Source organism: Tasmannia lanceolata, unplaced genomic scaffold (genome assembly GCF_043159265.1).
Source record: "Tasmannia lanceolata isolate RefF3 unplaced genomic scaffold, GAP_Taslan_0.1 ptg000029l, whole genome shotgun sequence".
Classification (NCBI taxonomy): domain Eukaryota; kingdom Viridiplantae; phylum Streptophyta; class Magnoliopsida; order Canellales; family Winteraceae; genus Tasmannia; species Tasmannia lanceolata.
The window spans coordinates 401,268-414,052 of NW_027518706.1; the positions used below are offsets into that span (position 1 = coordinate 401,268).

General features: G+C 41.2%; 1 protein-coding gene across 1 annotated transcript; it reads left to right on the top strand.

Moving 5' to 3' along the window:
- Nucleotides 1-6,888: 6,888 nt before the first annotated feature.
- LOC143859389 (uncharacterized) lies at nt 6,889-12,378 on the top strand. Its single transcript, XM_077370107.1, has 2 exons — nt 6,889-7,254; nt 12,184-12,378. Exons 1-2 carry the CDS (start codon nt 6,889-6,891, stop codon nt 12,376-12,378), a joined length of 561 nt encoding a protein of 186 aa, XP_077226222.1.
- The last annotated feature ends 407 nt before the right edge of the window (nt 12,379-12,785 follow it).

Here is a 12,785-nt window from a genome sequence, read left to right on the forward strand (position 1 = left end):
ATATGTAGGCAACCTATTCACAGGTTCGGTCGAAATCTTTGTTGAACCTTAAGTCATTCTTTGAAAAGCCCTATCCTACCTATAAAGTCCTTCTGGTGTTCAGAATTAATGATATAGGTCCCGAAACACAAAAAGTAAAAAAAAAAAAAAAACAGAACGGAGTTTGAAGATCTGCTAGACTGAAAACCTGAAAGGGCAGTCTAGGCAAAATTTAAGGTTCTTCCCCTGCTAAGTTGAAAACCCGAAAGGGCGGCTTAGGCAAAAGCTAAGGAGATAGCTTGCTGGATTGAAAACCTAGAAAGGTGGTTCAGGCAAAAGTTAAGGCTAGCACGGTCCGCCAAGTTAAAAACCCTGAAGAGGTAACTTGGTCACGGTAAGAGAACCATTATAAGAAGGCTACAGCCGGTATCAAGACTGAAGATCAACTGAAGTTCAAGCAAATTCAAGTGACATCGTCAAAACTGGGGGCATTGAAGCTAAGCAATCTTAAGGGTCGTAATTAAATCCTTGAGGCATTACTGTTTTAAGGAAAAAGTCCAGTGTTTACCAATTGAAAAAAAAAACATTCCTTGAAAGGATAGACTTACCAATTAAAACGTTAACTAGGTCAGAAGCATTACTGTGTCTGTCAGTGTAGTTAGTCAATCTTTGTCATTCTATGTTCACTCCTTCAGAGCTGCTCAGTCGTTTGAGTAGTGCCTTTTATCTAAGTTTTCTCTTTAGAAAGAGTCAATCGTCGTTCTTATGTCCAAATGATGCAACTGTCTTGGTAAAGGAGGCCCGGCCTCGGCATCTCCCTGCGATCGTATGAAAGAGCTCGGTAATCTAGTCAAGCAACCTCATTTCAAAGAAGATCAACTCAGAAAAATTCAGAAGTAGAAACATCAGAAAGCCCAGCTTCCGTAAAAAGATCATACCCCAGGAAGGCACCTTAAACTTGGAAGAGCCTCAGATGCAATGGTGGTTGAGCCAATTTCTCAGAAAGATGAACCATTAAAATTCAAAATCTCCTTCCAGTTAGTTAAATACTATCATGGTCAAGAAATGTTTATCTAAACACATGTCAAGAAGCAGATCCCGCTTTTCCATGTTAGTATCCAAGAGAGCCTTTGTTCTAAATTACCAATTTCAAGTATCTTGTTCAAGGTTGCAGTTATCAAAATCCCCAGAAGACAAGACCAGCAGTCTCTTTGAAAAAGATCTTGTTGAAGTTTCATAAAAGTGTCCCTAATCCATTCTTGTTAGTAATGGTTCTTCGTTCCTAAGGTTTGCCGTTTCATCATTCGTCAAAATCGTAGTTTCCAACATCTTTGTCGGGCACGATCCATAATATCCCCGATTTCATTGAGTTCAAAAAATCAAAAATTCATCAAATCCAATCTTACGTCAACTTCAAATTCATGAAAAATCTCTAAATCCTTCGTTGTTGAATTCATCAATCGAAGCTATCTCGTTTCTTTGAACCCGTTTGTGAACGGTGTCTCATCTTCCGGGTTCATTTGGGAATGGGCTGTTATCTTCTTCTAACCCGTTTGGGAGCGATGCATCATATTTTTAAATTCATTTGGGAATAGTTTCTTATATTCTTCGAGCCCGGTTGTGAACGGTGTCTCATTTTTTGAGTCCATTTGTGAATGGTCTCGTGGTCTCTTTGAACCCGTTTGTGAACGGTGTCTCATTTTCTGAGTCCATTCGTGAATAGTCTCATGTCCTCCTTGAGCCCGTTTGTGAACGGTGCCTCATTTCTCAAAAATCAAAAATTCATCGAATCCAATCCCCGATTAAAAAAAAATCCAATCCTACGTCAAATTCAAGTTCATGAAAAATCTCTAAATTCTTTGTTGTTGAATTCATCAAATCAAAGCTATCTTCTTTCTTTAAGCCCGTTTGTGAACGGTGCCTCTTTTCTCAAGTCCATTTGTGAATGGTCTTGTCCTCCTTGAGCCCGTTTGTGAACGGCGCCTCATTTCTCGAGTCCATTTGTGAATGATCTCGTCTTCTCCTTGAGCCCGTTTGTGAACGGTGCCTCATTTCTCGAGTCCATTTGTGAATGGTCTCATCTTCTCATTGAATCCGTTTGTGAACGGTGTCTCATTTTCTGAGTCCATTCGTGAATGGTCTCATGTCCTCCTTGAGCTCGTTTGTGAACGGTGCCTCATTTCTCAAAAATCAAAAATTCATCGAATCCAATCCCCGATTCAAAAAAATCCAATCCTACGTCAAATTCGAGTTCATGAAAAATTTGTAAATTCTTCGTTGTTGAATTCATCAAATCAAAGCTATCTTATTTCTTTGAGCCCGTTTGTGAACGGTGCCTCTTTTCTCGAGTCCATTTGTGAATGGTCCTGTCCTCCTTGAGCCCGTTTGTGAACGGCGCCTCATTTCTCGAGTCAATTTGTGAATGGTCTCATCTTCTCCTTGAGCCCGTTTGTGAACGGTGCCTCATTTCTCGAGTCCATTTGTGAATGGTCTCGTCTTCTCCTTGAACCCGTTTGTGAACGGTGTCTCATTTTCTGAGTGCATTCGTGAATGGTCTCATGTCCTCCTTGAGCCCGTTTGTGAACGGTGCCTCATTTCTCAAAAATAAAAAATTCATCGAATCCAATCCCCGATTCAAAAAAATCCAATCCTACGTCAAATTCGAGTTCATGAAAAATCTCTAAATTCTTCGTTGTTGAATTCATCAAATCAAAGCTATCTTGTTTCTTTGAGCCCGTTTGTGAACGGTGCCTCTTTTCTCGAGTCCATTTGTAAATGGTCCTGTCCTCCTTGAGCCCGTTTGTGAACGGCATCTCATTTCTCGAGTCCATTTGTGAATGGTCTCATCTTCTCCTTGAGCCCGTTTGTGAACGGTGCCTCATTTCTCGAGTCCATTTGTGAATGGTCTCGTCTTCTCCTTGAACCCGTTTGTGAACGGTGTCTCATTTTCTGAGTCCATTCGTGAATGGTCTCATGCCCTCCTTGAGCCCGTTTGTGAACGGTGCCTCATTTTTCAAAAATCAAAAATTCATCGAATACAATCCCCGATTCAAAAAAATCCAATCCTACATCAAATTCAAGTTCATGAAAAATCTCTAAATTCTTCGTTGTGGAATTCATTAAATCAAAGCTATCTTGTTTCTTTGAGCCCGTTTGTGAACGGTGCCTCTTTTCTCGAGTCCATTTGTGAATGGTCTTGTCCTCCTTGAGCCCGTTTGTGAACGGCACCTCATTTCTCGAGTCCATTTGTGAATGGTCTCGTCTTCTCCTTGAGCCCGTTTGTGAACGGTGCCTCATTTCTCGAGTCCATTTGTGAATGGTCTCGTCTTCTCCTTGAGCCCGTTTGTGAACGGTGCCTCATTTCTCGAGTCCATTTGTGAATGGTCTCGTGTTATCCTTGAGCTCGTTGTGAACGGTGCCTCATTTCTCAAGTCCATTTGTAAATGGTCTTGTCTTCTCCTTGAGCCCGTTTGTGAAAGGTGCCTCATTTCTCGAGTCCATTTGTGAATGGTCTCGTCCTCCTTGAGCCCGTTTGTGAACGGTGCCTCATTTCTCGAGTCCATTTGTGAATGGTCTCGTCTTCTCCTTGAGCCCGTTTGTGAATGGTGCCTCTTTTCTCGAGTCCATTTGTGAATGGTATTCTATCCTCCTTGAGGCCGTTTGTGAACGGTGCCTCATTGTCCGAGTCCATTTGGGAATGCTTCTTATCCTCGTTGAACCCGCTTGTGAGCGGCGTCTCATCTCCTTCTAAAAACAAACGATCTTTGTCCTTTCCCTTCAGAATCCATTTTCAAAAATGATATCTCATTCTCTAATTGCCCGTTTGTGAATGGCGCCGCATCGAGTTTTTTTTTTTATTATTCCAATTCTAGGATTTCATCTAGGGTCTTGCATTATAGTAGGTTGCATTGTGTCTAGGGAGTCATTTGTCGATAAAGCTACGCAAAATGGCTCTGTCACTTTTACTTTCGTATTCGATGACTACGTCATCTCTACCAAAGAGGGGCATCTGTAGACACTCTCATTTTGCTACACTTTAAGCAACAATAATCTAATATATTGATCCGTGGAATTTCATTGGTAAAGTATGCATCCTCAAATTTTCTGAAAACCGAAATGATAAAGAGATGTACCTGGTGAGATGATTAGATCCGAAAAATTGAAAAATACCCTGATTGGTGAATTTAGTGTGTTAAATCCGTGGAATTTTAAAATTTTCTTGTGTTCATCATATCAGAACAAGATTAAAGGACGTTTCCCGGAGTCGTAATTTTCTCGAAAATCATGTTTTAAAAATAGAAAACTCTTCAAAAATATCTTGTCGACGAAGAAAAATAAAATATATACTAAACAGATTCCAAAAATAATAAAATTTCGTGGGAAAATAATATGATATTGATACATTCTACCTTGAATCTTTGAGAAGTTTTGGATTTTGTTTGGTATATTATTTTATGCTTTCTTTGAAAATTATCAGATTTTGTGAGAATTTTTATTGACATCCGATCACCTTTAAAATTCACAAAATTTTTACAGTAGTCTTATATTCAATATTTCTTGTTGCTGTAAATTTTCAAGTGATTTGGATCTAGTGTCCTATGGGATGTAGTGTTAATTCATAATCTGGTCTGAAAATTGGAAAATCCGAAATTGGTAGTAAATAGTCTCTACAATTCATTAACTTTTCACAGCATGCTATGTTTACTCATATCTTATTTCTGTAGAAATTTCATTGAATTTAGATTTCTATTTCTAGTAGTTTCTGTGTTATTTTTGCAATCTGGTCATTTAATTGTTAAATCAAAATTAAATATGAGCTTAATGTAAAAATCTGAAAAACTCTTTTAATAAGCTACATCTCATCATATCTTACTGCTGTAGAAGTTTCAACTCATTTCGAATTCGTTTGCAACAGTTTCACTTGTAAAATCACTCATATGGTTTAAAATTGATAAAATCCATTAAAATATTGAAATTAATTGAAATTCATCTGAAAATCTCTAAGGAACCTTAAATCTCTGTCACATATTAACTCCTTAATCCATTGAAACAGAACTTTTAGGATCATTAGATTTCCCTGGAAAAATGGCCAGTGTATCCATAATCGTATCCCAATTGCAACCGATCTTTGACAATTTGAATATTTAAGCTATAGCATGTTGTTGGCTCCGAGGTTACTGTCCACGGAAATCCTGAGATATGCCAGGCAATAAGATGCTATAACCTAAGTATTAAATTGCACAAGGAAAGAGTGCACGATTCCCTTCCTTGGATGCCATTCAAGGCCGAAATTGGTGAACCGTAGAACCATTGGTAATCCTTAAATGTCCAGAAACTGAAAATCCTTGAAATCTGAAATTCATTAACTTCAAGAACTTGAATCGATTTGTCTCGAGTCTTTCGGAACCATTGGATTATGGTTTCCGATATAAGAACCATTAGAGCCCAATTTAGGAACACTGGTGTCAAGTCGTGTCCTAGGTTTTATGGAGTCTTAGGTTTTAAGGAGTCCTAGAGTTAGGAGTCCAGCCTCATCGCGTACGTTTGCTATGGATAGCAACCGTGCCATAGGTCTAGTTAGACTAGTCACCCAATCTTTCCCTAGGACAAGCCTAGTAAACTAGGATGTAGGCTAACCTGCATTAGTCTAAGGAACAACTTGCATTTAGATAAGAATCATATAGCATCTTAGATGAAATCTTAGGATAATAAAATCCTCAACTTGAATTAAATAACTCCTCTTAAAACTATTAAAACAGTCAAATCAGTCTAGATCGGTGTCTTAGTTGAGTTAGGCATAAGTAGCTTAGCTTGGGTGCACCGAACTACGTCGACTCTGATCCCAGTGAGGCTTGGGTACGTAGGCAGCTTGGATGTCTGATGGCATACCAACCGCGAGTCGGCACTACAACAAATTGTGGTGTTTTGTATATTAATTTTCTTGTAAATGCTTAATCAAATCACTTAGGATTTTCCATGAAATTAGAATCTTAGGAGAACTTTCACTTAGACTGAATTCAAACAAATAAAGGAATCAAGATACACACTTACGATCTACATTGAAATTAGATCATAGGATGCATATCACTTAGTTCGCACATTAACAGAGAGTTGAATGAGCCATTTAAAATAAATTTAAAAGTGTTAGCTTTTGGAATCGAAGACCGATTATCGGGCAGGAATGGTGCATGTGGTGGATAACTCCCCATACCTTCCATTCTTGTAACCAGGTAGTGAGTCTAGATTTCTGGTTAATTACGAGTCCTAGATCTCACATCTAAGTGGCGACTCTGTCAGTCTCTTTTGTGTGGAATTCGGATTGCCTCAGTGATCCCAAGTTCACATAAAAGATGAATTAAAGTCAACATTAAAAATGCACACGCCATTCGCGTGGGTACGAGAGACCAAGAGAAGGCGTGGCGGCTCGCGCCCCACCCCTCTCGCGGGATCGGGTCCCACACCCAGCACCAGCAGAACAGGATCCATCAAACACTGAACCCCTCTGGGAAGTGTACGTGGACGGATCTTCGAACAAGGGTGGCTGTGGAGCCGGCTTGATTCTCACCGGGCCTGACAACTTCACTATAGATTACGCCCTGAGGTTCGGATTCCGTGCATCCAACAATGAGGCAGAATATGAAGACCTCCTCGCTGGAATGAATCTCGCAGTCCAGACCCACGCCCAGAGGCTGAAAGCATATTGTGATTCCCAGCTGGTTGCAAACCAGATTCAAGAGGTCTATGAGGCTTGCGACGAGCGTATGATCAAATACCTCTCCAAGGTCCGCCAGTTTAGCCTACAGGTTCAAACGTTTTGAGGTCATCAGAATCCCCAGAACAGAGAACACAAACGCTGATGTGCTGTCTAAGCTGGCCGCATCCGGATACACCACTCTCGGAAGTATATGCATGGAGTTTCTACAGAAATCCAGTATCGAGAATGAGGTCGCTGAAGTAATGCAGGTTGAGCATGAGTCCTGTTGGATGGACGAAATCATCGAGTATCTACGCAGCGGGAAGCTTCCCGAGACAAAGAAGGAAGCCCGCAAAGTGAAACAGAGAGCAGCCCGGTTTTCCCTCGATGGTGAGAGACTGTACAAAAGATCGTACACCCTCCCATACCTGAAGTGCCTCCGGCCGAGCAACGCCGCATACGCCCTACAAGAGACGCACGAAGGGATTTGTGGAGAACATCTAGGGGGCAAAGCCCTGGCAATCAAAATGCTGCTGCGAGGCCTGTACTGGCCAACCTTAAGGCAGGACGCACTGGATCTGGTCAGAAGATGCGAGAGATGCCAAAAATTCTCTCCCACCATCCACCAGCCTGCTGTATCCATGGCCCCGATCATCAGCCCACTCCCCTTCGCAGTATGGGGGATGGACATCTTGGGCCCTTTCCCCCGGCCTCTGGAAGACTCGCGTTCGTAGTAGTGGCAATTGACTATTTCACCAAGTGGGTGGAGGCTGAACCTCTAGCACAGATCACAGAACAAAACGTGCAGAACTTCTTTTGGAAATCGGTGGTTTGCAGATTCGGGATCCCCCGTGTCTTGATAACAGACAACAGAAGACAATTCGACTGCCGGAACTTTCGAAAATTTTGCTCTGACTTGAAGATCGAACAGAGATTCACTTCGGTGGCGCACCCCCAGACCAATGGGCAGACAGAAGTGACGAACAGAATCCTACTCCAGGGAATTAAAAAGAGGCTGGACAAGAAAGCTGGCCGATGGGCGGACGAACTTTATCATGTCCTATGGGCGTATCGTACCACCCCGCGCACGTCAACGGGGGAGTCACCATTCAGCTTATCCTTTGGGACAGAAGCCGTGATACCCGTCGATGTGGGCACCCCGTCTCCCAGAATCACCAACTTCGATGAGCAGCTCAATGGAAATGGGCTCCACGTAAACCTCGACTTGCTGGAAGAAGCCCGGGAAGAGTCCCGAATCAGGGTCGCCGCCTACAAGCAGAAAGTGTCCAACTATCATGATTTGAAGATACGCCCCCGAGAATTCCGAGCAGGGGATCTAGAGAGCTGCCATCTCCCAACCGAAGAAGGTCGAAAAACTCTCCCCGACCTGGGAGGGGCCGTACCGAGTAAAAGAGGTGATCCGCCCGGAAAGTTATAAGCTGGAGACACTTGGGGAGCAGCCACTACCCCATGCCTGGAACTTAAAGAACCTCCGAAAATACTATCAGTAGGCCACCCGGCGTGAAAAGGACTTTGTAAATATATATTGAATATGAATGATAGCTCTTTTGCAAATCTCCTCGCGCCACTTGGAAACCCAGTTCACTAAAACTAGGGTACTCGCTGCTTGGTTCGCCACGGCTCGTCTCCGCAAAGACCGGGAGCGTACTCCTGGTCTGGAACCAGCCCGGACGCAAAAACCAAGGCTACTTGGAAACCCAGTTCACTAAAACTAGGGTACTCGCTGCTTGGTTCGCCACGGCTCGTCTCCGCAAAGACCGGGAGCGCACTCCTGGTCCGGAACAAGCCATACGGCAGAAACCAAAGCTACTTGGAAACCCAGTTCACTAAAACTAGGGTACTCGCTGTTGGTTCGCCTCGGCTCATCTCCGCTGTAGACACCCCATTTTGACCTTGCCCTAAACCTTCCAATTTTATACAAAACCCCATCAAATCAACTAGGTAGGGTCCCAAACTTCACCCTAAGCTAGGTTAGGGTCTCATCTAGGTCCCTGTAAAATTTCGTCAAAATCCGAGCTCGTTTGCCTAGCAAACGAGCCGAGATAGTGTCGCAGTGCAAACCCAGAAAAGGGGGGTGAATGTATCCTGTGGAGGACGCGCCTGGGCCAAATAAGACAAAATTTGCGGGCGCGCCTTATCAAAATTTTCGCGTGCCTAATCTCGGTAGTGCCAATATCATCACCCTTATTTTCTTATATAAAAAAAAGAAAAAAAAAACAGATGAGAGAAGAGAGAGAGATCCGCAAATATCAAAAACCCAAACCCTTTCTTTTCTTCTCCGATCGAATATGTCGGATTTCGGCATAGCTCCGGTCAAGCTCCGGCTATTTGCCGACTCTTTCTTCTTCACTTCACCACCTGCTAGCCACCGCACTCCTTCTTCTCCAGTAGAATTTTACTCTCCGGCCGGTCATCTTCTATTTTTATTTTGAGAAACCTCAGATCTACTCTCCTCCATTGCTATTTTGTTCATTTCACTATCTTGCCCTCTCAGATATATTGAGTCCGGAGCTCTACCTTCATTTTACATATATTATGTATATGGATATATTTGCTGACTTAGTAAAACCCAATTAGGATCTACATGTGCTTATATATATTGCATTCATATAAAGACGAACATGTGTTGTTTACACGTGTTGGAGCCTAGATTTAGGAGCCATGTCCTATCCATAGATTATTGTAGTTCACCTTTATGTGGCTACAGCGTGGTCCTAGTACACTCACATGTCTGTCTTGAGTTAAGTGTCTTGACTCTGTGGGATCAAATTTAGGGCTGGTGCCCCTGGTTAGGATATATATGTATATATGTATATATTGATTATTAGATTAGGGCTTACTCCTTTATAATGTTTCCTATCTAATCCAATCAGTCATATTCTTTGAGATTTAGATTTGGTCGGTGACTTCTATTTGTCATCGTTATGACCATGGTCTTTTTTCTGATCTTTTGATCATAGATCTGATTCATATCTTGTATCATTGATCCATATTCCATATATTTAGATTAGAGCCTATTTCATAGTTAGGTTTTCCTTCTTAATCTAATCAATTCTTTCTATTTATCCATTATGTGGATAATCATTAGATTATTGGCTATTTATCCATAATCTATCTCGTGATCTATTATTCATAAAATTAATCCATTTTTTCCATCGTGTATTTACATAATTAGATTAATGGTTTACTTTTTAGTTAGGTTTTCCTTCCTAATCTAATCAATTATCCTTATCCATTCATTTTTTGGAATATGATCAGATCGATGGCTTTTCATCACCATTCTTATTGTCATGATCTATCCTTCAGTCTTTTTGTCACAAATCCGACCCATGGCCAAGTGTCGTCATTCATGGTCAGTCATTCATTTGATCACATCTCTTCGATGACCATATTCCTTCTATCGACTGTGAGCTTATCTTGCATCTTGCCACCATCATTTGAGTGTAAGTAACCTTGTTGAGAGTCTTATACTACCGAGTTTATTCATATACCCTACCCTTATGATGACTTGTGGGGTCCCTTTGTGTGGCCGTCATGCTGCCGAATTTTACCCAACACATTTTTCAGTGTGATTGCTATCGTTTAGGGTTATTGATAAATCATGTGTTTGTCTTACCATGACCCTTCTTCCAATTGTTATGTTGTTGGTTCTTACCCAAGGGAGAGATGTGTTTGTATTATCTCTTGTTTCAACTTGTATAAAACAATCAACGAGATTGCCTCATATTAAAGTTAGTGTTTGTCATTTCCATGACAAGAGTCAGACCTAACTGACTTCACCCATTTGTTGAACCAGTTTCCTTTCATTTCACCCAGCCAGGTCAACAGGATCTACACCAGGGTTGAACCCCCAGTTATGGACATCATGGAGGAAGGAGTTCCACCCACAACCTTTCAATGCCAGTTCATTTACCATCGAAGAAGTGTCACGTGTTGTTTGTCTGTCGTTGAGTGTACACCAACTTTCTTCTCTCAAAGTTGGTAAGTCTTATTGTGTCGATGTAAAAAAAAAGAGAAAAGAGTCATCAATGTACTTGAAATTTCTGTTGAAATAAAGATTTGATTCTAGCTTTATCAGTATTCTTGTGATTCACTCTTAGATCTAATGTTTAAATGATTAAACAACCCTTCTCGGATGAGAATGCAGACGAAATTCTCCTCGAGATCTGAAACATGATCAAACGAGAGGAAGAGCGTCGAGCATAGCCACTCAAAGAAGAAATCAAAGCTGTTGATAGTGGTATTGAAAACTGAAACTCGGTGTGGACCCCAATCCGAGGACGGCGAGGGAACGGGTCCCTGACACCCTCTGGATCATCCACGTGTGTGGAGAGCTCTATCAAGGAACTCTCGAAACGGATGCCACCCTCATAGCATAGCACGAGTGGCGATACAAAACGAAAGAGATACATCCTGATCAAGAGCTAAGGCTCGAAACCGAGATGTAACTAAAAAATAAACTCAGAGTCGCCATCCATGGATATGCCATGGAACCCTAAAATCCAATCCTCTGTGCAATGGATAACTAGAAATATATATGGGTTCGTGCCTGATTACGAATGGAGAAGGTCTGAGAGCACCCCCAATTCGTCCGAGTGCAAGCACTTGGTCTCTTATGCCATTTTCATTAACTCCAAAGAAGTTCAGGTAAAAATCATATGAAATGGGAATAATTCTCAGGAGTCGTCTACCTAAGCATGTATTTCCTGAGGATAAAGATAATAAGCACACATAAAATAAAATGAAAGATGTGTCACCTAAGCACAGCTAGGTTATGACTGACATGCCTAATGGGTGTCTAAGTTCTGGTGTGCGAACACATGCAAGCTACAGCTAAAGGTATAGGATCAGTACAAAAAAGTAAGAAAACATATCAAATCATACAATAACTACACAACAAATCCTAAGACTCTAAATGATTAGCCCGAGTCTTCGGATGGTCTGGTATACTACAACTTAAAGGAGAAATGAGTCAAAGACTCTCTAAAATGAGCAGCTCTAATATAAGGCTGGGTAAGCCTTCTAAAAAAAAAGAAAACCTTTAAATGAGACAAGGTTTGTCTCCGAATAGAGGCTCTATAAATGAGGCAAGGCATGCCTCCTATGGGTACATTATCTATCAAAATCAAGGCAACCTCCCTGAGGGTAGGCTCTAAATGAGGCTCGTCTCCAAAGGAGCATGGCCTAATGAGACATAGCATGTCTCCTAGTAGGGGTCTAACTTCTATCGGTGTCTAAAAGACTATTAAAGTCTACTATACAAAGGGAGGGGAGCTCTATTTGAACTGAGCAAGTCCCCTAAGGATAGGCTTGGGCTAGCGCCTTCATCGCCCAATTTGAGAGTTACTAACAGCTGTTTACACAAGATTTTTCTCCGACAGATACTTATATGTAGATACACATTAAAGCACTATTATCCATTCAACATGCATTACTTTCCAATAACAAAATAAAAATAAAAATAAGAGAACAATAATTTAATTCAACAGAGAAAAAGCCAACATATACCGAGGAGCAATATCAAGTTTAAGAAACCTGCAAATGCTTCAGAATCCAAGAGAATCAAGCAAATAATACCCACGACATGGGGTAGGGAAATGAGATCAAATAGTTCATACAACCAAACCCTCGACATGGGGTCTCCTGTGAAATCAGATATTACTCATACTCATGACATGGAGTAGAGTAACCATCTGATTCCCTACATCAAATAAGCATCAATAACTCCACAAACCACTCATCATAGAATCTTATATTTTCATCTCACATTCAAAGATCAAATTGGCATCCAAACCCACGAATCAATGCTATAATGCTAAAAAACCCTGTAACAGAATCATGAATAACTCTGAAATTCAATTAAACAATTCCATTTTGCAGACAACAAAAATGAGCAAAGTTTCAAATCCAAATGAACAGCATATGCATAAAACTATTTCCCATGTTCTTAATAACCAATTCGAGGAAGAAATGGCCCATGTAAAACAATTGTGGATGCTTTCATGAAGTGAAATTGAATGACTATAGTGAAATTCAACGAAGCATAAAAAAGAAAAAGAAAAAAAGAAGAACAACATCATCAGGCATTACA